This window comes from Pleurodeles waltl, chromosome 1_1 (genome assembly GCF_031143425.1).
Source record: "Pleurodeles waltl isolate 20211129_DDA chromosome 1_1, aPleWal1.hap1.20221129, whole genome shotgun sequence".
Classification (NCBI taxonomy): Eukaryota; Metazoa; Chordata; class Amphibia; order Caudata; family Salamandridae; genus Pleurodeles; species Pleurodeles waltl.
This window is the reverse complement of record NC_090436.1, coordinates 798,849,356-798,875,692: the sequence shown is the minus strand read 5'-3', so window position 1 is coordinate 798,875,692 and position 26,337 is coordinate 798,849,356. Positions and strand designations below refer to the sequence as shown.

The window sequence follows — 26,337 nt, the reverse complement described above, 5'->3', positions numbered from 1 at the left end:
AAGGTGTTCTTTAATTTAAGTAAAACCCATCCTGGAGGAACAAGACATGGCCTGCTCCGGGCTCTGTCCACAGGGCTTGAAAAATCATAAAAAAAATGTTACTAGACCTGCAGGTAGAGTAACTTAAATAATCTACTCAACCTAACTGTAATGTACTTGACCCATAAACGGGTCTCAAATTGTGAGATCCTTGGCAAATAGTTTACAGAGTCGCCTTTTCTTAATTCTCACATGATTGCACCTTCAAATATGTGAGCTCAGCATTTCTGCAGTACAAAAAAACCTCTTTTGTTTGATTAAGTAGACTAAAGTTTACCGCATGACTCACAAGAATCTAACCTACATATCCATGAGGTCTAGCCCACAAAACCTAGGACTTCTTTTAGTTTACTAACAACATTGTCATCAGGGCAGGGATGTTTCTCAGTTTGTTTAAACACTTAATTTTAATAAGTATATAACTAAACCATGATGTGGTAACAGATTTGTTTTCATCCTATGAAAATAATTTTTCATCACAGAGAAATATAAAAAGGGCTTTCACAGCTACTGAAATATATTTTGAAATGTTTGCACAGTTGGTTTAGTCATTTAAATGTTATGCGGAAAAACCTGACACCCTATATCCGTTTATTTTACATTCTAAGCTGCAAGTCACACAGTTCACCTTACAAAGTCCTGGAACTCTGCCGTCAAAAGGAACATTAATTGTAAGAAAAACTGACTTTTGACCTCTGTATGTGAACACAGAGCAAATGTGACATAAGAACAATATTTAAAAGGCATCTTTTATTGCCCCTCCACTTTTCAACTTAACAGATAACCTTGTTCTGTGTCAACTCACCAGAAGGGATGAGTAAGTATTAGAGTAGTATTAAAAATAGCTGACCTGATCAAATAAGACTCGCTAATGGGAGTGGATTTCTCAAGCCCTGATCCAGCCACTCTCCAGATGGTCTTGAAGGGCTGTACAGTCTTGTTCACCAAACCAGAAGATGCCCTTAAGCTCTGTAAGAAACACTATGGGCCTGATTACGAGTGTGGGGGTCCGAACTTGCGATGGTGGTCGGACCGCCAGATTATGATCCTGTTGGTCGGACCGCCAGGAGACTGCCACCAGCATCATGGATCCAGACAGGTTGGCGGCGGTCAGAGTCATGGTCAGCCACAGCAGTGCCCATAGCAGCACCACTGTGCTGATCACAACTCCACTTTCCACCAGCCTTTCCATGTCAGTTGGACCGCCATGGAAAGGCTGGCAGGAATCTAGTATTGGGGGCCACAGGGGGACCGCTACACTGCCCACGACCAAGTTGAGGGCAGTGCTGGGGCCACTCTGCCAGCACCCTCGAAATGCGCACTGTTTGCTATGCAGACAGTGCGCCTTCCAAGGGTGCTGGTGTGCGACGATATTGGCCTTGGCTCCCTAAGGGAGCCAGGGCCAATGCCGCTGCACTGCATCTGCCGGGCTGAGCAGCGGAAACAACATAATACAACGTGCGTGTCGGCCTGGTGGAAACATCGTAATATGACAGGATGAGGCTGCCGGATTGACAGCTGCCTCATCCCCGCGGCTTTGGAGGTCCGACGGTCGGCTAACCAAAGTTGTAATCAGGCCCTATGTCTTTAATCATCCCAATTACCAGAGATACTCTTTCCTTTTTGTTCACCTCAGTGCTAGAGCCCTTAGTGGGTAAGCTTTGACAATGTCTCTCACATAGAGGAACAGCCTTCCCCATTAGGTGTATACTGCTTTCATTATATGTAGATGATTTTCTGCTTTTTATCAAACGTTATGTTAATTTAACCCCATCATTACACAAGATCATTAAACTTGGAGGATACTCTAAGCTAATGATTAATTGAGATAAAACAGAGTTATATCCATTAAACTCTTGCACTACTAAACCAACACTGGACTTGCCTCTCATGTGGTGCGATACCTCAGTTAAATATTTGACTATCTATGTTAGCTCCAATAAAGAAAGACTTATCCATAGCAATTACGGTCCTTTAATAGACAAGCTGAAATCCAACATGAAGACATGATATAAACTATCATTATTGTAAGCACAGATTGAAATCATTAAAATTGTAGTTTTACATAAAATGTCTTAACCTCTATATACACATCTCTATTTTATTAACAAGCTTAGATTCCTTCTTATGAAAAACCTAGAATCAAGTGGGATATTCTAACTAAACCTCTTGAAATGGGTAGGCTGAAAGCATTGGACTTTTGAAGGTACCATTTAGCTGCACAAACACATACACCCTTTATTGGGTAACGCAGACTCACAATTACCACACTTAATAATAGAGAGAGATCTGGTAGAATTGGGTACTTTAAAAACCACATTACATGTCACACAACCTCCATCTATTAATACAATCAATGCAGTTAGGTGTATGCACTTGGCTTGCTGGGTCCTGACTCAAATGTGCCCTGAAAGCAACCCACTGCTTTGACCTATGCTAGAACTCACTGTGATGGCCTCACTACTGAAAAGAGAAACGAGTCAATCTGTGCAGCTACTTCCAAATGGGGACTTTATGTCACTAGATGAACACAAATCAGAAACTACATACAACTCCCTAGATTTATTTACATATTTTGGACTATGAAATGCATCCAAGACGGTTTCTCCCCACATTTCCTCTGGCAGCTGCAGGGTTTACCCACCTAGTGACACAGATGCTGTCATCTGACAGTTAACAGAAACTGGGTTTCAAACCTCTATAAACTATGCTCTGAAATTATAGAAAAAACGTTGACCTCCCTGCAAGGCATGTGTAGGAAAAGAATCTTGGGGTACCTATTGCTGGCAAGATATGGAGGTATTGTTGTTCACAAGTCAGGTTGGTCTCCATGAACCAAAGACACAAACTGTTGCAATTTAAATTTCTTTAAAAATGGTGCCATACCTAAATATCATTACACAGAATGGACCTCACAATTAGTGAAGATTGTTGATACTGCCTGTAGGAAAAATCAGACTTCATGCATCTGCATTGGAAGTGCCTTGCCATGGCTTCATTTGAGAGTAATATGAGATTATTTGTGGTAAACCAGACTGAAGTTCCATTAGAATTATCTCCACTGGGCATGATTATGAGATACGTAGCAGACATTCCACTGTCAGTAAAGAGGCTTATCGCTCTATTACTATTGCTACTGGAACAGAGATGATGGCATTGTTTAAAGGCCCACCACCAACAACAGATAACTAGCTTCAAGATGCAGCATACTGCAATAAGACAAGCTGATAATTCTGTGAAACTTAAAGATATAGGGGGCCGATTTTGCAGATACTTAGAGTGATGGTTTTAGACAGGCAAGTGATATGCTGGTATATAGCAGTGCACCAAATAATGCAATAATCCTGTTTAATGGTCTATGGTTTCCCATTACCCTGAACCAATATGTCAACCCTAGCTTGGATTCAGAAACCTGGACATGATGTAGAGCACCTGACTGTCTGATCTATGATGTGACTAGGTTTACCTTATGCTTGTAACAGAATTCCATTCTAGGTGACTGACCTTGCAGATATGCTGTTGCTTGATATTACCCATGTACATCTTTTTTAACCTTGGAAATATTTTATGGAGCACATTTGCATTATTAATTGATGATTGTCTTACAGTTGCATATAATTTGAAGTTGAAACTTTTTTAATAAAGTTGAAATGGGACCTCTGTTCTGAGAACATCTCCGGTTACTAGCAACTTTACATACTTTTCACATTTATCCTGTCTCTGCATTGGTTTCTTAAACAGCTTGCTCTCTCCGCTAAAGATGTGATCATTTACTTCCACCACTTTGTGAAGGTCATACTCAAAAGTCAAAATTACGTCCCTTGCTAATCTGCAGTGTAGTTCACATTTTTAAAATCCAGGTAACCTTAAACATTAGAGAATCATAAATCTATTTTACATCTTCTTGGATTGGTGGACTAATATCACCCGTTTTGTCAGGCTTTATTGATGATAATTATTAAAGCCAGCAAGTGCAACTGTGCAAACCGATTAACAATGGTCACTATGAGGGTATTTATATTCTAAAGGTTTGTGACTATGAGACAAAGCATAAGAGGAAATCTTGAAATGAGTTGATGATGCTAAGACTCCCCACTCAACACTTTTGTTGGAATATTGCCTTGAACTTATCAGTTATGGGGTACATATCACAAGTGCCTTAAACCGCAAAATAATGTCTTTCACCTCCTATCGAACTTTACACTCTGCTCCAGTGAAGATGGCAGTATGTATCATGCAGGCTCCTGTTCTCGACTAACTGTCATACGAAATGATTAATCTGACACTTGATATTGCTTAATATTTTCCAATAGTTTTCTATTGAGGCACGATTCAGCATATGGAAAAGTATTAACAAAACTTTAGGCACCACAATTTTCAAAGCAAATTGCACTGAAGTGATCTGAATTACCAAACCTAGAGGTTGATGTGCAGACATTTTATGAAGGAAGTAGATGCCATCTGACAGTTGTAGGACAGCATGAGCAGTTAGCACGAAAACATTATCTCTTGAGAAAAAAACAAGCAGAATAATTGGTTTACTCAGACAAAAAGAGCATTTAAAACACCACCCAAGTCCATCTACCCTGTTTCAAGTGCAAGCCATCATAAGTAATAATAAAGTACAGATTAGCTTAGGGTAGATCATTCTGGGTGTTACAAAGAAAGCAAAACTCGACAAGACACTAATCAAGCATCTCACCCAGATCACTTTATTTATTCTTTATAAGGGCTACACAAGCTGCAGTAAAGGTGTGACACTGAAAGAGACATCCCTAAAAAGTAAATGTAATTATATGTATTCATTAACAACCGCAGGCAGATAGATACATCAACTCTATACACACAGTAGTTTTCAAACACTTCAACTAGATTGGAACTTTTGTGCGTTCCATGGTGCAGCACTATAAAACTCAACAGACATCATGGCACACAGAAATGTAAGGTCCCAGACAACTTAATATGTAAAGATAGCGTATGTATTTGTGATTTTTATGTATTGCTCACATAGTCAGGGGACCACTTGAGAGCACCAATAAAATACAACATGATCACTAACCTTTGAGATCAATGGATGAAAATGACCTCATCATAATCCATGGCACACTTTCTTCAATGGACTACACAAAGAGGCGATTTTACATGACATATACTAAATTATCACTGATAGTTACCCAATGAGCTCCAAACTTTAAACATATTAGCAGCAATGCATAACATCTTAAGAGAATCGTCACAATTCTCGATCTGTGTTTATTCCAGCGTATGTATGATTTAATGTTTATACAGAGATATGCCACTTTTAAAAGTGGGGTCACATTGCTCCCAAGGTATTCATCACTTTTAAGTAACAGTCAAACAAATGTGTAGATATAAGACATTAATTACTTTTAAGTGGCAGTCAAACAAGTAAGGAAGGGTGTGTTGTTTAAGTATAAACACATGCAGTATAATAGGGTTATTTTAGATATTTGCCCTCGTCAATTAGGTGGGCTTGGCTCCCATGAATTGCACTTGTGACACCAAGATGTAAGGAAAAAAGGAGGGGTGAGAGGAAAGGAGAGACGGAGAAAGTAAAGTGTGACAGAGCAAACGGTTAGAGATGTGAATGAATGACAAGAGCAAGCAATAGCAGAAGAAACAAGGGGAGAACAGAATTTAAGGCAACTGCAGGAAATGGACTAAGTTAGAAAAGTGGAACAGGAAAGAAGAGAAACGGAAAAACAGAATACACTCAAAACATGCAGAAGTTGAGTAACGAAAACATAGAATACAGAATAAAAGTCATGCAACTAGATAAAACAGAAAATAAATAAATTTTAAATGAATACCATGGAAAATAAGCAAAAAAATAAATAAAGAAAAACTGATGGAAAAAAAAATAAAGGATATTGAGAAATACAAGCCTGATGCACTGAAACATTACAGCTTTATGTGTAATTTGCAGGACACTGCACTGTTTAAATCCTTGTAAAACATCTTAACATATCTGCATGTCACTGTAGCGACCCATAGTAAGCCTGCAGGTCACTGAAAGTAATTTCAGTTAAAAAGCACAGTGGGTAAGAGTGCCCACTTCGGAAATCTCTGTATATACTACAGGCTAAAGATGCGGATACCAATTTAAAGAATCAAGGGGTTATACACCTGAATCATTGATCTGTAAGTAGCCTGTATGTCACAAAACTCCTGATAGCTTTCTCAAAGCAGAGTGGAGTGTTCACTGTTCTGTTACCCTACAAACATTCCACATTTTGTAGATGTTTTAAAATGCTCACAGTGTATACTTCAGAAACATGATGAAGTATCAGTTTAGTGTGCAAGTGTGTATGTAGTTACCACCAGGTGAAACATTCAACAAAATAGCTACAGCATACTATGGTCTTTTTAAACGTGCCTTCAACCACACTCCCACCACTTTGTCTCCTCTGCCACACTGCACCAAAGATCACAGTTCCCATATTTTCTAAAACACTGACAGAGACAATCTAAATGAAAAATACTTAAAAACTAAGCAGATGACTGGGCACTGTTCATTCACATAAGTTCATCTGAACCTGGGCAAGGCAGAGAAGTAAAATGGGCAACATTGAGATGTATGAATGTGGTACTTGTATAGCACAAACCTAACTATGAGGCAGCAGAGTACTCTACAGTGTTAAAGACTAGCATAACGTCTATGAGAGATATGAGTGACAGTTGGCTGCTGGATGGTTACTGCATTATGTGCCTGATGTAAGATACTAAATTTGTAGGGCTGGGGAGGAACACAGACATCCTTAGGAAGGCATAAAGCAGAAGAGAGTCATCAAAAGCTGTAAACCAGGTATAAAAGGTCATGAACAAATAGGATAGTTTAAAAAGACAACTAAAAATATCTTCCAACATTCCTTGGTGTATCAATTTGGAAGATACGATTATACCACTGACTTGGGTGACATCTATTGTTTAAAGTAATATGTTTTTTAAACATGAAATGTTAAGAATACCCCCTTGACCAGATGACAGTGCCACGAGTTACTGAAGACATGCAATTTTTGCATCTTCTCTATTTATACAGCCAATTTTGTATTTAAACGTGTAGCATTACTATTTTATATTAACTGCATATGAATGTGATTTCTGTAAAGCGCAGACCCTGAAATGAATTACTTAAATGGGATCTCAAACTGGATGCTTAAGGAAAATGATACATACTGAAGCAAAATGATAGGGTATGGATCACAACTTCGTTAAGTGGGGAGGCAGGAATCCTAGTCCAATAATACATATTGTGCAGTTCAGAGACTCTAGAGGTACATTATATCTCTTCTGTTTAACACCAAAGGTCAATGCTTTGTGTTCAGTAATTCGATTATTGTTATTAAAGTAGTGTTAGTATATAGAATTGAATAAATACACTAATCGCACTTACCTCAAAATGACACTTCATAGAAACTACACATGAACGAACTGATAGGATTTAAAGGTGTGCTTTCAATTTCAGTATTCCCAAGGACACTGAAGATCAAACAGACCATGGCCGTCTAAAATTATACTGCCCCCGTGTCTCCTTGAAAGCCTGTAACCTAAAAAGCAGATGTGGCTCTAAATTCGCTTTGTGTTTTCTAATTATTTAATAATGGTGGTTGAGGTGCTGAGCCTCTACTAGATCGTTTTTATAAAGTTAGTCCAACCAGCAAGGAAATTAACATAACACAGCATCTCATGCCTTCCCTTACTTCGCTGTCTTGCCAACAGAAGTATTTTGGGATAGTTCGACACCTCAATGACTGGAATTAAATAAGAAAATAATTGGCATTGGAGCTCCCACTGAGTTTGTTCCCTCGGGTTAAAGAGCTTCGAGGAGAGTAGATGTGCAACATTGGCTCAGCAAAACGCGTCCTCCCTCCTACTTCAGTTTCCACTTAAATATCTGGGGTATTTTCCACTGTCTTCCCCTTCCCCCAACTCTAGAATCTTGAGGGAGAGGAACTCTACAGTCCCTCGCGATTCCTACACCCAGGTGCGTGAGTAACGTGACTGAAGATAGGCTCTTGGATCAGTGTGACCAAGAGTAGCAGAATAGGGACATGATTTTGACAACAACAAAAAAAACAAGGTAGGACTAAAACGTTGCTGCTGCCGTGGGACAGGGAATAACGACTGACAGCGCTCACCAACATAGAAATCATATGACAAAGGATACTAATGTACTTAGTTTGGTATGTCGTGTTAATAGTACTTATTCACTGTATAAGTACCACTTTTATTGATGTTTGATGATTGTTGCTAAATAATTATGCACTGGTACCCAATAAGACTTGTCTCCTTTTAGGTGCAGTTCAACATTTGGCGTATGGAAATAAATTTTCGGATACAGACACCAGAAAACGAGACTGCCCCGGCAAATTCAGGACATCTAGTCCCTGTGAAGCAGATTTACGCTAATGCGCTGATGGTTCTGCACTCTTTCCAGGCACGTATCCAAGACATGATGCTACAAGGGCTGAGATAACCGGCTTTTGTCATATGTGCACTGAAACCAAGAAGAAGTGCAAGGGTCTGAGCACAGTGCGGGTAAGGCTCCCCGCCCCCGGGAAATGGCAATAGGCATCAAATGATCCCAGAGACTAACTCCCTACCGTGGCTGAGAGGGGAGCCGCGACCGGGCTCACTGGTGCCGCTGTCGCCTGGTGGACGACTTGGAAGCAGGGCCAAGCTGTCGGTGTTCTGTACATCCATTTCCTGAGTCCCTTCTGTGTTCGTGACGGAAATGACGCTTGCTCAGCACCGCGAACCGGCATGCTGCGACGACGTATGGCCACGTGACCCAGAGAGCTTGGCGGATTGACGTCACGGCGCGAGCAAAGTTTAACCGGCTGGCCGCCAGCGCACGTGAGTAGGGGTTCCACTATTGTGGATGCGGGTAATAGTAAGGATTCCCTCCGATAGGCAGGACATGCTGACCCATTACTGTCCTGTCACGAGAGAATCTAACAGCCTGGTTTCACAACCATGGACTCAAACACAGCTAGAGCGAAACTCCTGCGCCCTGCTCCGACTATGGTTCTGTATACACTGTTGTCCTTCCCCATGCCTCGGCTCCTACAGACATCCAAGGTAAACAAAACACACGTGCTTCCGGGAAGAAAATGCCGCTACCAAACGCACAACTATCTCTCATCTTGTTATATTTGAACGAGTTGCTAATGGTGCATTGTTGTCGCAGATCTTTTTCAGGGGTGAGGGTCACGATTTTTTCAGCCGAAAAAAATAAGCTGCCTTCTACCCATAATTGGCTTCACTTCAATATGAGTGAATGGAGGTGTTAATGCTGATTTTAATAATGATTATTCATGTATTTTGAGTGTTGGATGTGCATAAAAAACGTAATAACTTAGAGAAAAATAATACACGCATTTGAAGGTGTGACTACCTGAGTGGCTGCCAATGTTCACAAAGTGCACTGATTAATGGCTTATTAATATGAAATGTTGAGCTTATGTTTGATTAATGTAGTAATACGTCATATTAAGGGTTATGCATTATGTATGAGCTTTTTTAATCATAGGCCGTAACTTAGCGAGGTCTTGGCCTAGTTGCATGCCCTCATGTCAAGCTGCATTTTTTTAGGCGTTTAGTTAAATGTCTACTTAAATAATTAAATTGTGATTTTTCCACTGTACTGTCCATGTGCTCGTAGCTGAAGTTGGTTCTCATGAGAAACTGCTTGCTAGAAGATGCTGTACTTGATAATGCAACAATGTTTTATGTAATAATGTGTGTTAGACTGACTTTCCCAGGAGAATACAATGGATACTCTGACTGGAGCATAAGCTGCAACAATATTGTTACCTGACGAGCCGAATGACAGGAGCGGGACAAGAGGAGCCAATCATTGACATGTGAACCATGTACTAGAAGCAATGAAGATTTGAAGGTTTATTGGACAAAGTGTGAACGTGCAATTTGTGAACCAATTAGGATATGGGAAGTCGTTTTAGGAAATCTAACTTAGCCGGACTGCACCAAGCGAAGATACGCCATTAGCTTTTTTCTTTCAAACTGCCCAACTAGCCATTTTGGCTATTACTTTCTTAGCTGTCTTGAGAAGAGACGTGCATAACTTTACTAGTTAGAGACTTTACCTTTTTCTGCTTTTACTTTGCTGACCGAATTGATGTCCTGATGACAAAGAATGTCACAGCTTGCTGATCCTTACTAAGCAGAGGTATATTGACTATGATATTGACTGCTATACCTATTTGCTTTTGTTTCTAGGTACCAAACACGCTATTTTGATAGAGCTATAGTTAGAGGTTTTTCCAAATTTGTGTTGATTAAATTGTTTTGCATGAAGTCCAAACATGCTTTTCTATTCTGATATTAGGGTTTTCACTGATGGAGTTCGCTACATGTATTAACAACTGATGTCTTTTCCTTGCTGAAACTAGATGTATGTACTATCGTTTGCACAGTTTTTCTTGCTATTAATTTGTACTGTAACCTTGGAGTGTGTAGTTGCTCAAGCCTTGATTATATTGCAATTCTTTCACCGCTTTGGAAGCCAGTATTGTTTCTGTATGTTTATCAATTGATTTTGAGATTAACGTACATTACATTAGTATTGTTAATGTAAGGAAATACATACTCTAACTTTTACATAAATGTGTGGTTATTCATGACTGCGAGGTCATGCTGTGTGACAATTACTGACTCCTATTGATTACTACTTTTATTGGTTATTGATCTGTGCATGTACTGGGATCAGTATCTGGGATATATGGTGGGAAAACCTCAAAGCGAATCAAAAAGGTTAATCGGCCTATTCACGTCGCCCTTGTAAGTTTACTTAATAAGGTCTGACGCATTAACAGAGATGGGAGCAGAGATTGATGGTTCATCTCCTTATGAGCCCATCATAGATGCCCAGTACAGGTTTGTCTCCTTAAGAGCCCATCATACAGTCCAGAAAGAGAGGTAGCAGAGTATTTGGTCCCAGAGATTGTAAGTGAGAAATAACAGATGTCCCCAAAAATGCTAGTAGGATAAGGGTTAATACCTTACAGAGAGCAAAATAATTCACAGATTTGAAAAATTGGTGAAACTTTGGGTTTTCTAGATTCAGTGATACAAATTAGAGAGAAAATGTGCCCCTAAGTACATAAAATGACTTTCACAGAATCTTGGAGCTAGTGACAGTGTGAATGAAGTAGGTTTTGCGCTTGCACAGCTTATGCAAATCGCAGGTGAATTGTGATGTTTGTGAGGGTTTAGCAAGTTTGCGTACTCCAAATGAAGTTGTAGAAGATGTGTGCATACTCCGAATTGTGAGTGTAGGGAAGTCGTCGAACTTCATATGAGTGTGGTGCTTTGTGCTAAAAAAATGTCCACATGGTTGTTGCTGTACGGACCCTGCATGGTCTAAGACTCCGGAGTATATTGAAAAGTGTATGAGACACTTGGGTTTTGTTGTAATTTATCTGGTTTAATAGGTCGATCGGGCATGGTCGACAAGTCAAAGTGAGTGAACAAATTTTTCGACTGAGATCTGGTGAGTCCTATGTGCACCAGGACAGACCCAGTGATCGGTTGAAAGTGAAATTTGTGGGTTGAATTTTGCTTGCGAATCAGGGAAACTGAGAAAGAAGGAGTAGCTGCTAGAGCAAAATGCCGTCAGCGAAAAATCTGTAAAGTTTCTGAAGCGATTATATTACCTCACCTGTAGTAAATGGACAAATTGGGTTTTGATTTTGTTTAGTGCTCACAATCATTTTGCATTAGTTCTCTGTGAATCTGAGTTTGGGAGGACAAGCCTCAAGACTTTGTCAGCTGCAGTACATGTGAGTGTGACATCATTGGAGCTGCGCTGGGATAGGTTGGTTAGTAAGAAGGGTTGCACACGGATTGGCAGCTGTCCGTGAAGTGCAATAGGTTGAGAAGGTGGGTAAAGAGAATTCTGGGATTAAAAGTCACTTCCTGATTTGATTTAGAATAAAATAAAGGTCGCAAAAATGAAATTTTTCAAAGCTTTAAAGAGTGCTTTAAGGGGAGATACGTACATTACATTGAGTGTAGGGGATATTACACCTCCAGAAGGTATACCAGCTTACATTGTAATTGAAGAAAAGGGTTTTGCGCCATGTCTTTGGTTGAAGCAGTGGTGCAATGTGACAGAGAAGGTTGGGAGCCTAGCGTTTCCTGCCAATGGAACACTTAATTTGAGGAGTTTAGAGCATTTGAGGAGGGTGCTGTATGACCTGAACCCCCTCCAAGACCAGCACAGTTCAAGGCATTGGCGATCTGGGAGTTAGAAGCCAGACAGCAACAACAACAGAAATTTGAGAGGAGAATGAGAAAGGCAGAAAACATACTAGCGGAGGCTAGATGGGACTATGCTCCGAAATTTTGGAGAACCAAGACTTTACATGGAATTAAGTTATTCCCGGCGATCACTCAAGACAGCAAGGGAGAAGGGAGGAAAGCTGCCAGAAAGACAAATGGAAGCCTTTCTGAGAATAGGGAGGGGAGACCGAAGGAGTCTAGAGGACCATTGACATGTGAGGAAGAATCAGACGATGATGAGTTTATTTTACAGTTATTGAGAAATCGTCCTCCACCGTATGCAGCACAAGAAAGTGGTCTGAGCACTAGAATGAATCCCACAGCTCCAACCCAGGTTAATGCAACAATGAGTCCAGTACAGGTTAATCCGACTACGACACAGAGCCCAATTCGGAGCAGTCTTAATGTACCTATTACTCTGGTAGCACAGAATCAGGTGGCACAGCCGAGTGTCCTGAGAATTTACCCTGATGTACCTATAGTGCAAACTGCCACTAATCTAATAGTGCCAACAGGACAGGTTTTACCGAAGCTGACATTGGTTCAGACAGAACCAACTCCACTTTTACTGCCTCAAGTGCAGCCACAAGTAATGCCAAGATACACTCAGATAACAGGGCCCCAGACAGATATGTCTGTATTGATGAATCAGAATATGGGAACTATACACCCACAGAACTTGAGTGTTAGACCAAGCCCAGATGACATTTACGTACCTGTTACCATTGGTCCAGTTGTACTATTGTTCGCACAAGAGAAACCCAGTGCAAATGGACAGGGAGTCCTGAATCAGAATTCAATGAGGGGAGGACTTAATGAGAATATCCAAGTAGTCTCTTCTGTGAGACAGACATTTGACGGATCAAGATCATTGCTAGACCTTAGTCCATTCGGAGTTCCTCTGGATACTGTTATAGGGTCGAATATTAGTCAGAGTCTGAAATTATTGACACCACAGACCGCAAACACAGTTGTACAACAAGTGCCACATGCCCAAGCAAGCAACATTTCTTTGCAAGGTTTGACAGCCCAACAATTGAGTGAAAGGTTAGACAAGCTGATCTCCTAAAGGAGAGGAGTACTTGAACTATGCGGGACTAGGAATGGAAGCAGGGGAGCTCATTGAAGGAACAATGGGTGAGAACAGATTAGAGTCCTACCCAGAAGCAGAGTGGAGATATCTGTGCTCGAAGATTACGATGGAAATGAGCAATGTGCATCAAAAGCTAGCAGACCTGGCAGAGAAATAAGGAATAGAAATAGAGAAAATGAAGCATTTGAAAAGGTGTTACAGGTTAGATTTTGACGCAAAAGATTTTGAACACATGAGATATGCAGGGATGAAGGTACTCCTTAGGGAGTTGCTCCAAAATGTCCAAACATGGGGAGCATTAGACAACTGGGAAGGTAGATGGGCACAAAAATAAAATAAAAGGAAAATTGATTCTGCAGAGCTGACTGCAAATGTGCAGCAGGGCAAGGATCCAGTAAAAATCTTACAGATGAGAGAGATTACAGGAGGGAATTTTGTTCATGTCCCTTGGAGCAGAAGTGATATTCTGTTGTTTACAATAGATTATCCCAGGTTGAGAGAGAAGCCAGTAGAGTGGTACCAGCAGACAGACAGATTTGTGAAACTTGCAAAATGCCTTTGGGAAGACTTGAACACTCTATTAGATATAGTAGTTCCAGCTGATCTATGGATTGAGCGTAAGAGGAGTATAGATTGGCAGACAAAAGAAGCAGAGAGAAATGAGGTTACAGGTGCGCCTTCTCCTGATGTAATGAAATATTACTATAAAGTGATTGAGTTTTTGAAAACAAGAATTTCTCCCACAAACATTGACTGGCAGAGAATAGACAGGACAGCTCCGGAAGCAAAGGAGTCAATACATGCATATATTATGAGAAATCATTGCAGGCGTTTAAGCATTACAGTGGTACAGCAACCATTGAGCCGAAAGACATCATTCATTTTGTGGAAGGTTTGAGACCTGAAATTAGCCGGATGATTAAGAGTCATTTAATTTGCTGGCAAGCAAAGCAAATTGATGAGATATTGCAGCATGCAAAGTACTGTAGTGATCAGATTGAATTGAAGCAGAGGAAACTGAAGGAAAAGGCGATGGTGATGCAGATTAAAGTGGCACAAACAGGGATGCAGGGAAATTTTCCACAGCAACAGGGAAATCTGGTGTTTCTGAATCAGATGAGATATAGAGGTTGCAGAAGTAATGGAAACCGAAGTCCTGATTTGAATACTGTACTGTTTCAGAATGATGTGCAGGGAATGAAGAGGGTGTTTCCTTGTCTCGCTTGCGGAGCGGTCGGACATTGGAAGCAGGAGTGGCCAATGATGGTCAGGAAGGTGTCGTTCAGCAAACAAGGGACATCAATTTGGTTCAAAACATGAGAGGACCAAGAATGAGAGGTCATAATCTGAATTTTCAAAATAACGCAAATCAAATTCAGACATTTCAACTTATGCAGCAGGTGCAAATGCCACGTGTACAAATGACACAGATGCAGCCAATGCAATAGCAGGTTCAAATGGTACCTAGACAGCAAATTTAAATACCTCAAGCCCCAATGGAACAGCAGCAAGTGATGCTTCCTCAACAGGTCACAGGTCAGAGATCCAACCAAAGTAATAACACAGTTCACCAATTCCCGTTACACAGTGAGATTGGAATAAACGATGATTGGGTGAGCAAGAGTTCGGATGAGGAGGAATGTATGCTTGCAGCTTCTTTAGAAGTAGATCAGAAAGGTCCCTATGTGAAGGGAAAAGTCATGGGTCACAAAGTTCTACAGTAAGTACAGTAAGATCTGCAGAAGTTCCCAATTCGCCCCTTTCAGGAAAGACAGTCCAGATTGTAGGAGTAGCAAATCAGTATTTGACTAACCCAGTTACCAAACCAGTTCAGGTTAGCATTTGTAACTTTAAAGGATTGCACACAGTCGTAGGCTGTGATTCAAGCCCAGTATCCCTATGTGTAAAACCAGGTGCTCGATTACTTGTTCTCATGAAGGAATCGAGATACAGACAAATAGTGATGATGAGGATGACCCAGCTCCAGAGACCGAGTGTGAGACCATAAATGAGGAGTATCCTCTGATTAATTTATTTCCAGTACTCATAGTGTAGGAGCTTCATCCTGATTTACAGGGAACAGTTAAAGAGAAAGTATGGGATTTGACAGGGGAGGAGATAGGTCTGATAAAGGGAGTTGAGCCAGTTAAAGTTTCTGTAAAGCCAAATGCAATTTTTCCTCAGATTCCCCAGTGCCACATGCCACAGGATATTCTTATAAAGGTTGGTCAAATAATTGCAGAATTTGTAAAACAAGGGGTCTTGAAAGTGGTGTTGAGCAGCCCATGTAATTCACCAATAATGGAATTGAAAAAGCCCTGTGGGAAAGTTCGAATTGTCCAGGATTTGAGAAAAATAAATGACATTGTGATCAAATGTTGCCCCATGGTGCCAAATCCAGCTGTGATTCTGTTTCAGATTCCATGTGATGCGGAGTGGTTCACTGTCATAAACTTGTCACAATCCTTCTTTTCTGTGCCTCTTCACGAGGACAGCCAATTTCTCTATTGTTTCAAATCTTTAGACTGAGTTTACTGTTGGTGTCAAATTCCTCAAGGGTTTTCAGAGTCACCTTCAATATTCAATCAGATCTTGAAGAAGAATTTGGAGTCGTTGGAATTACCTTTCCAATCGACATTGGTACAGTACATTGATGACTTATTGATTGGATCCAAAACAAGAGACGAGTGCAAGTGTGACACAATTTCCTTACTGAACCACTTGGGAAAGAATGGCCATAAAGTGTCACCACTAAAATTGCAGTACTGTCAGAAGGAAGTGAAATTCTTGGGTCACCGGATTTCAGCTACTTTTACCCAGTTGCAGCAGCTTCACCAGGCTGTTTGCATGCAGTTGCATCAGTTGGACAGAGCCTTACACAGTGTGAAGGCATTGTGATGGGACACCCCCTAACAATAATGGTCCCTCACTCAGTTAAAGTTTTACTTACATGCACCAGGACCCAATATCTAACTGGTGCAAGATTGACCAGAAATGAGACGAGTATTCTAGGGTCACTAAATGTGTAATTGAAAAGATGTACATTGCTAAACCCGGCAACCTTGCTTCCGAATGAGAATGTTGAAATTGAAAAGTTGGAAGACATTGAGCCTGATTTTCTTGAGGTAAATGATCTGTTGTTTTGCTTTCACTAATGACCGAGCTGACAAAAATCTCTGGAAAGCACTTCTGAGTTCAAAGAAGACATTTATTATTATTTCACCACGAGGTTCCTAAAATAGGAGGTTAACAGATTGAAAGCACACGTTCAAAAATACTCACAGCAATGAAATGAAAATATACCAAAATGATTCTCAAATGCAATGTACACAGTAAATATATGTAGTTATGATGTTGCAAAGCAAAGAATAAAATAAAAATTCATCACCGTAGGGCCTGCCAAGTTCTTCATCTTTCTCATGCCAGCAAGAAGATGACCCCATTCAACTTCCTGAAAGAGATCTCCACCCTAACGGGACAGATATGTCAGGCATTCGACACCTAATCCTGACCAAGGTCTTGGAAATTTCACCGCTACTGAGTAGGGCCACCTTTTTATATCTTAAAGAACCGGAGAGGGCTTTCTGGAAAAACCCTTCCCATAAAAAAAGAAATATTCAAACATGCTGGCTAATGTAGGTCAGAGTTGAAAAACAGGTTGGGGAACTGGCCAGTCTCCCAAGTTGTCTCTCTCAAGGCCAAACCGTTCCCTAGCACTAAAAAAACATAAGTCTGGCACATTCTTATCGTGCTGACTGACTCACTGTTCGGTGATAATATGTCCTAACTCTTCGGTGAGAAAGAATACGAAAACAAGTACAGTTTACAATGTGGAAAAACACAGACACTTTTAACATAGCAATATGTAACGCTACGATAAAGTCAATAGGCCGCTAAACTGAATACAAAATGTAATTGGTGAACACTGAACAACTAATTCATATGCAAAGTGGTGCAACACAAAGTCAGTGGTCAAAAACACAGATTTCACTACATTTCCACCCTTTGATTAATGACTTTGTACTATTCTCTTATTTAAAAAAAAAAAAAAACATTATAAGCAAATCAGGTTTGCATTATATACAGCAACTTAATGAAAATAAAAGCATTCACTATAAAGCAATGGAAATGGATTAACGTATTGATCTTATAAACATTTAAATCAGACACACCTACAATGAAAAGACTGAAGCTTATATATTCTGGTTGGGATAATAACTGATTGAATAGTGTCTCTAGGATAGGAAGTTGGTATAGAAATAGATGGAAACATTATTAGTTCTAATCATGTAAAGGTACACGGTCCACCAGAAAGGTTTCCTGGAATATAAGTGTTCCCATACGAGAATAGTCAGCCAACTGGCAACTTAAACATGCTTAATGAGACTGGCATCAGTCATCAGATGATAACAAGCCATGGGTTAGTTCCAGTGGAAAATTGTAATCAAACAGGTTGACAGAACATCCATGGTACTCTGTATTGTTCCCACGTAGAACTTGAATCTGTGAAGCACAGGCAGCGCTAAATGGATCCATAGGTTTTGTACTTTAAAAGCAGCAGGAGCGTTGCACAAAGGTTATTAATCAGGTTCAAGTTGGGGGTGCGGGTCCTCCCCCAGCCCCACACGCAAACGCCCGAAGGGAGACCACACAGCACACTCATGGTCAGTGGCAAGTCGTAGTAGGATCTGTAAAAGAAACAAGTATGATTTTTCTTGCAAATAACATTTGTCATCTGAAATGAGCTCTCCTTTTTCCTTTCCTTGTTTTATAATCAGCAGGACGTTATTGGGGCCCCTTGCTATAATTTCTGCAGGTTCTGGAGGGCCATTTGGGGATTCAGCCCTCATCTTAGCAGTGAGGGTTTTATCTGCTGAATCACTACTTCCCTTTCCTTGCACTGTCAGAAGGGCTGGGGCAGGCCCCTTCCTTACCAATCCTCCATACACTGCACTTATGACAAGTTGGACAATTCTGTCTCCAATCTGTATGAATAAATCAGCTTCTCCACTATAACAGAATAGCTTTGATTTCTATCTGTCCTAGTAACTTTCCTCTACCTAATTGATCTTTGATTGTTCGTGGGACAGATCTCTGTTGTATGTGCTGACAAATAGGACATTGCAAAATCACAGTTTTTATCAAATCTAGGGGAATGTGCATCCCTCTAATCTCTGCCCACCTGTAAGTGTCTTTTTCTCCCAGATGTACACATTTCTGGTGCGCCCACTTAGCCATCCCCACCAAGTCAGAATTCTGGGTTGACACTTCTGCCTCTGAACCTTTGTCTTTGTTGTCTGCAAGGGAATTGAACCAGCGTTCTAGTGAGTCAATGGGACAATGAGCAATGACTTTACTCTGTTCTGACATTTCCTGCCACAAATCTTTGCTCCACACCTCCTTTGAATGAATAAACAAGTTATGTGCGTGACATGTGGAAAGCCAAACAGCTAATCCATTGGCACTGGACCAAGAATCAGTGTAAAAATGACAAGCCCCACGCAGCTCTTGCTTTAAAGCCCGACACACAGTATACAACACTGCATATTAGCTACATTTTCCTTCTCCTGTGGTAGACAGCAACTTTTCAGTAACTGGATTGTATGATACTGCTTTCCAGTGTCTTTTGGTACCCACGTATTTGAATGAACCATTAGTAAAACAAACATGCTTCCTGTACTCTGGGGACAAGAATTCAAATGGTGCACTCAATTTCACTGGTGACTCTTTTACCTGTGGTACTTCCTGCACTCTCTCCTCATCCTGTACAGGGGCTTGTGACACCTGTTCATGTAGGGCTGCAGTTCCTGCTGGTCCTACTCGAGCCCTGTCTTGTATGTACCAGATCCTGTGTATGATACTAGCCTCTTGTGCATGTCCTGTACTGTGAGATTTAGGTGAACTCATCATCTACTGCATGATTGGTATTTCAGGTCTCAGAATTACATTATGAACTAGTGTTGTTTGCTCAGTATCCACTAGAGCCCAATAACAAGCCAAAAACTGTTGTTCAAAAGGAGTATAGCGCTCCCAAAGTCAGATAGTTTTCTAGTCCAAATTCCTATGGGCACCCTTGTCCTCCCCTTTCTGCCACATACTCCAGTTTGCATATTGGCCCTGAATAGTTACATGTAACTCAATGTTTCCCTCTTGCACTGACACAAATCTAAAGTCTGTTGAATTATTTCATTTGCCAAATCAAAAGCACACAACTACTCTTCACTCCATTCAAACTCATGTTTCTTCCTAGTTAATTTGTACCAAAGGGTTAGGATTTTACTTAGATGAGAGCTATACTGTTTCCAAAAATCAAACAATCTCATGAAACTCTGTGTCTCTTGCTTAGTGCGAATAGTAGCAAACTCTAAAATCTTTTGTTTTACCTGTAACAACATCTCTCTATGTTCTGGATTCCACTGAATTCCTAGAAACTGCACATTTTGCAACAGTTCCTGTGTCCTGCCTGAATTAATTGTACACATCGTACTCTGCAAAAGTTGTCTGAATATACCAGTAACATCGTCAACTTCTTGCTCAGTGTAATCTTTTAAAGAATGCGTTTCAACTCCTGCCAAAAACTATGGGCTACTCTGCACACGAACTACGCTCTGCTCATGCAGCTCACACTGGCCCACACCATTTTTAACCTCCTCATTACTGGAATGTGAAAAGCCAGATTCTCCTGTAATAGCTTGGTAAATTTCAGCTTTGTCTTGCAATAATTTGTTCTGACTAACTTGCTCTTTTAAATTCTTATTTTCATATTCTAACAGTTTACATCTCTCATGCATTTTTCTGTAAGCTGGCAAAAGTATCCAAACCTTTCGTCAAGAACAAAACGGACATCATTGCTTTCAAAAAGCACCGTTTCTAAATATGTAAAAACATTCAACACTTTTGTTTTACCCAAGCACCCATCCCAAAACTTTGAAATTCCTAATAAACAAGAAAACAAATTTGCCATAACATCATAAGGCATTTTAATTTCACATGCATTTTCAAACATAGTTTGTGGTGCTTCCTTTAATTCTCTGAACAAAAACATATTTACACTTTTAAATCGTGCACTTCCAACCTCAAATCCCTCTTTTTAGACTGTCCGATCTACGCCAAAATGTTTTGCTTTTACTAATGACCGAGCTGACAAAAATCTCTGGAATGCACTTCTCAGTTCAAAGAAGACATTTATTATTATTTCACAACAAGGTTCTTAAAAAGGAGGTTAACAGATTGAAAGCACACGTTCACAAATAGGCACAGCAATGAAATGAAAATATACCAAAATGATTCTCAACTGCAATGTACACAGCAAATATATGTAGTTATGATTATGAAAAGCAAAGAATAAAGTAAAAATTCATCATCGTAGGGCCTGCCAAGCTCTTCATCTTCCTCATGCCAGCAAGAAGATGACCCCGTTCAACTGGGAGAAAGAGATCTCCACCCTCATGGGACAGATATGTCAGGCATTCGAGGTCAAATCCTGACCAAGGTCTTGGAAATTTCACCACTACTGAGCAGGGTCAACTTTTTATATCTTAAAGAACCGGAGAGGGCTTTCTGAAAAAAAAACCTCCCATAAAAAAGAAATATTCAAACATGCTGGCTAATGTCAGAGTTGAAAGAAACAGGTTGGAACTGGCCAGTCTCCCAAATTGCCTCTCTCAAGGCCAAACCGTTCCCTAGCACTAAAAAGCATAGGTCTGGTACATTCTTATCATGCTGACTGACTAACTGTTCGGTGATAATATGTCCTAGCTCTTCGGTGAGAAAGAATACGAAAACATGCACAGCTTACAATGTGGAAAAACACAGATGCATTTAACATAGCAATGTCTAACGCTACAATAAAGTCAATAGGCAGATAAACTGAATCCAAAATTTAATCTGCAATTGATGAACACTGAACACCTAATCCAGGTGGTGCAACACAAAGTCAGTGGTCAAAAACACACATTTCACTACATCTGTGCACAAAACCGAGACCTGATATTAGAGATACCCGATTGGAAGAAAATGATCAAAATATCTTTGTTAATGGTTCCTCTTTAAGGGACAATACATGAGTACTGACAGCAGAATATGCTGTGTGCACAATTACTAGTATACTGGAAGCATCCTGGCTTCGAGGAGTATATTCTGCACAAGTAGCTGAACTGGTAGCCTTGATAGAGCATACCATGTTTCTACCCACTTAAAAGTTACCATCTATATCGATAGCCAGTATGGATTTTGAATAGTCCATGACTTTGGCCAATTGTGGTCACAAAGAGGTTTTATGACCTCTCCTGGTTCACAAGTGAGAAATGGTGAGAGAATTAAAGAATTGTTGTAAGCTATCCAAATGCCTGAAAAGACTACTGTGGTGAAATGTAGTGCACATCTGAAATTGCATGTCCTTTGGACAATGAAGAGGAATTGTTGAGAGTACTAACAATGACCAGACAAGCCTCAGAGCCGGAAGGAGAAGAAAGAGGAATGAGGCTGGATATGGAATCATTGAGGATGGTTCAGTCACTCCTGTGAGAGATGAATGAGAAGACTTCCAGGAGGGTGACAGTGAGCCAGTCTCAGTTGAGGCAGCAGGAGAGCCTAGACAGAGGAGGGCTTTCCCAGAAGTAGACGAATTTGAGAGACAAACAGAGCAAATGCCAGACCCTGAAGGGGAAGGAGTTGAGGCGGATCAAAGCCAATGTGATCTGACTCCTTCTGAACCTATCCCACAGCGTTTGTATTTTGCTTTGCTTTTGCCGCCCTAAGTGCGCCGGGTATGCCCAGATGTGGGTCCCGGGCTCACTGTGCCACTGGATTCAAGCTAGCCTGGCTGAAGAGGGGTGAAACCCCGAAACCGGTCCCAGGATGCTTGTTTCCGGTCCAGGGAGAACCTGGCCTGGCAGTTCGGGCTGGACTGTTCCCATGTGGAACAGGGTCAAGACTGATTTGCATATGGCTGGGTTCAAACTGGGGTGGCATGGTGAGCAAAATAATGGATGGATTAAACCCAGATCTGTGACTGGGGGTGAATGTTTGATTGGTTCCGCATTCCGTCCATCCAGTTACGCTATCCCACAGCGTTTGTATTTTGCTTTGCTTTTGCCGCCCTAAGTGCGCCGGGTATGCCCAGACGTGGGTCCCGGGCTCACTGTGCCACTGGATTCAAGCTAGCCTGGCTGAAGAGGGGTGAAACCCCAAAACCGGTCCCAGGATGCTTGTTTCCGGTCCAGGGAGAACCTGGCCTGGCAGTTCGGGCTGGACTGTTCCCATGTGGAACAGGGTCAAGACTGATTTGCATATGGCTGGGTTCAAACTGGGGTGGCATGGTGAGCAAAATAATGGATGGATTAAACCCAGATCTGTGACTGGGGGTGAATGTTTGATTGGTTCCGCATTCCGTCCATCCAGTTACGCTATCCCACAGCGTTTGTATTTTGCTTTCCTTCTGAACCAGTTGCAGGTCCGTCAAGAGAAAGTCCTGCAGAGCAAGAAGAACTTTCAAGTTCAACACTGAAAAGAGCATTGACCAAGGGTCTACTGAAAGGAGATAAGTGGGCGGAGTCACAAGCAAAGAGATAGGAAGAAGTTGTTGTGACAAAAATAGGGTACTACAAGGAGAGAAGATCTGAGTGAAGGAGAGTTGCAGGGTGATAGAAAGTTGAAAAGAAAGATAATTGCAAGTCGAAGGTACGCAGGTCCTGAATGGGTGTATGCAACTACAAGTGAATGACAAAGAGAGTTTTTGTCTTTTTGTTTTGATCGACACATTCCAGGTCAATATTTTGGCACTTGAAGGAAAATAATGAACTGAACTGTTGAGACAAATTGAGAAAGGTGCAAAGAGAACAAAGACTGTTGAAAGTAACCGGAAAATACTTTGATAACCTGATTTGACAAACTGCTAAACCATTTTTTGATAAATTGTCCACTTTTTGAGAAGAGGAATCCTGGAAGTGAGACCGAGAGCTGTAAATAACTTCTGGAAAAGAGATTTTTGTTTTTCATTTTTGCTACAAAATTTCGAAATTTTCTCCTCTACTTTCTGATTCTTTACAGATCATGGGTAACATTAGCCAGCAGGGTAGGAAGAACAGGTGCTGTAAATGCATGAGTGTTGGTTTGGCAATTGTGTGTGTGATATTGATTGTGGGTATGATTGTTCTTGACAAGTGTAAAGCCAACCATACTTCAGCTTTAGAGACAACTACTGCATTAACAGCGATGGAGATGTTTAGGTTAGATGAGAAGTATCTGCATGTAGACATTGCTCAAGGGGAACTTTATTCTAATGTGTTCTATTGCTTATTGAGTGAGTATGTTGAGGCAATGGATGTGAAGAATTGTTTTGTGTGTGTGCAGATTCCTTCATCAGTCGAAGAAGGAGTTAACTATCATAGTTTGCCTCTAACCTATAGAATATGTTGTAGTCTATTAGTAACACAATTCTATTACCAGGAGTACATTCAGTATTTCCACTCCAATCATGATGTTGTGTTTTCGTTTGTCCCCATAATGTGGTACCTGAGTAGAGTAGCTAAGGATAATGACGTAGTATTGGTTAGGGGTTTCTATGAGCCTACATTAACTTTTGGCACAGCTTACACACAGAAATAACCTGACATGCTTGCTTATACCTTTAAAAAGGAGCTTCTTAGATTATACAGATGACAGGAGAAAGGCACTGAGGAAGAAGTTAGAAAAGGGCTTAGAGAAAAGGACTTTTAGAAATGATTATGCTTATAGTGCAATAAAAACACAAGGGAAATTAGCTTTAGATGCGCAACACGTAGGGAAGCTTTGTGTATATAGGCCTAAATCTAGTACTGACACTTTGTTTGTGGGAACGAGTGAATGTAGACATGTGTTTTTGTTTCAGAGTAAGTGGACATTTTTGTTGAATGGACAGGATCCAGCGATTCCTGGTGTATATATTACATTTGTGGACCTAATGCTTATTACCATCTGCAAAGAGGATGGTATGGCACATGTTATTTGGGGATAGGTTTCCCAAAGATATTTCAACTAGACGACTTAAAGAAATTTCCAAAAATGACTGAATTACATCGCATTAGAGAGAGTCTCTGTCAGGAATAAGGCCAGGTGCGGTCCAGGTCTCGCCCAAAATTCCGCTGCGCAACTCTGTGGCGCTTTATGCGCACCACTGGTCATCCCCGTTTGTTCCAAGAATGGCCATCAGCGTCGTCTGCCCTGTGGTAAAGCTCACGTAGCTGCAGGTTCAGGTTATTGATGGTCAAGATGCACTTATCAGTTTTATCCTATGAAAGGACTACATTTCCCATGTTTTTAGAGGCAGCGGCCATCTTGGGGTGTGGTAGGCCTATAAGGCCACACCCAAGCACGTTGCTCACTATTTTGAAGATTTCGATGCAGCCAGACCTCGTGGAGGTTTCTCTGGAAAAGTCCTAAGTTTCTGAATGGCAGAGCCCATGGTGCATCCAAAAACGAGTAGGTCGTACTCGTAGCGGTATGGCCTTGCTGAATCCAAGTTTGGAGGAAGTTAATACTTCCAAGAGGTAATGCGCTTTGTGCGCACTTGATACATGGTGTTTCCGTTCATAGATGTAAATCGCTCTTTGGGCTCAGTGAATTCAAAGCGTTTCAGTTCACAGAGATAACGCGCTCAGTGCACATGTAATTCATGGTGTTTCTGTTCACAGATGTAAAGCGCTCTTTTGGCTCAAGTGATTCAAAGCGTTTCAGTTCCCAGAAATAATGCGCTTAGTGCACATGTAATTCATGGTGTTTCCGTTCACAGGTGTAAAGTGCTCTTTTGTTTCAGTGATTCAAAGCGTTTCAGTTCACAGAGATAACACGCTTTGTGCACAAGTAATTTATGGTGTTTTCCGTTCACAGATGTAAAACAATTTTTTGGCTTAGTAATTCAAAGCGGTTCAGTTCACAGAGAAAACGCGTTATGTGCACCACTAATTCAAGGTGTTTCAGTTCCCAGATATAAAGTGCTTCAATTCACAGAAGGAAAAGGTTCTTGGCACAATTGTCTAAGTGATTTAGATTACTTAAGTAAAAGCGCTTCCTGGTGTTATTAAGTAAGGCGCTTTAGGTTTTAATTAGTAAAACCTTTTTTGTCAGTTATTATTATGAATGTGAAAGTATTTTGGAGATAAAACTAATCAAAGTTTTCATTGATCTTTGAATAACTTAAGATATGAAAAAACATTTAAGTCTTTGAGATTTTCTAAGTCATGATCAAAGGTTTATGATGTGAATACATAAATGTTACAGGATTGATATTCTGTGTAAAATCATAGTTCAACGTTCTTGCCATCTCTTGAAGCTGAGGTCGTGTTTTCACAAGGGGCTTCACCCTCATTTTAGAAGAGGTCTCCACCTGATACCTCGGAGACACATTTAGTTAAGAGTCTATAAACGATTTACGTTTTCTATGAATGAGTAAATGCATATTGTTTTAACCTTTCCTTTTCAGACCTCTCTCCCTGCTGTTCCCTTCCCTAAATTTCCTTCCCCCGACTGGCTTCACCATAACTCTGTGCTATAATAGCTTTCTAAGCTGATGACGCCGGGAGGTGGACCTTTTGTTCAGCAATGTGCAGATCCTGAGGAAAGGACCCCGTGACAGTTTCCTTCTGGCATAGTGGGAGATATATTTGGAGCAATGATACCTTCAGTAGGAGTTGTTCTGAATTCGATAAAGATTGAAAAGTTGTCTACTATTGTGGATAACATGCTGACAAATTTTTCAGGAGTCATGATCCTGATAGATACTTCACTAGCTGCTGAAAGAGCTATGACTCTTCAGAACCGCCTTGCGTTAGACCTTCTTTTAGCAAAGGATGGCAGAGTTTGCAAAATCCTTAGTTTGAAGCATTGCTGTTCGTTTATTG

The 26,337-nt window shown here is 40.7% G+C and overlaps 1 protein-coding gene across 2 annotated transcripts in view; it reads right to left on the bottom strand.

Moving 5' to 3' along the window:
* Positions 1–8,865, bottom strand: part of TUT7 (terminal uridylyl transferase 7) — a 1,097,449-nt gene extending 1,088,584 nt beyond the window's left edge. For both annotated transcript variants that reach the window (XM_069228237.1, XM_069228248.1), the window contains exon 1: positions 8,664–8,865. In XM_069228237.1, the coding sequence (XP_069084338.1) occupies positions 8,664–8,763 (100 nt within the window). In that variant the 5' untranslated portion in view covers positions 8,764–8,865. The remainder of the gene's footprint in view (positions 1–8,663) is intronic.
* Positions 8,866–26,337: the final 17,472 nt, after the last annotated feature.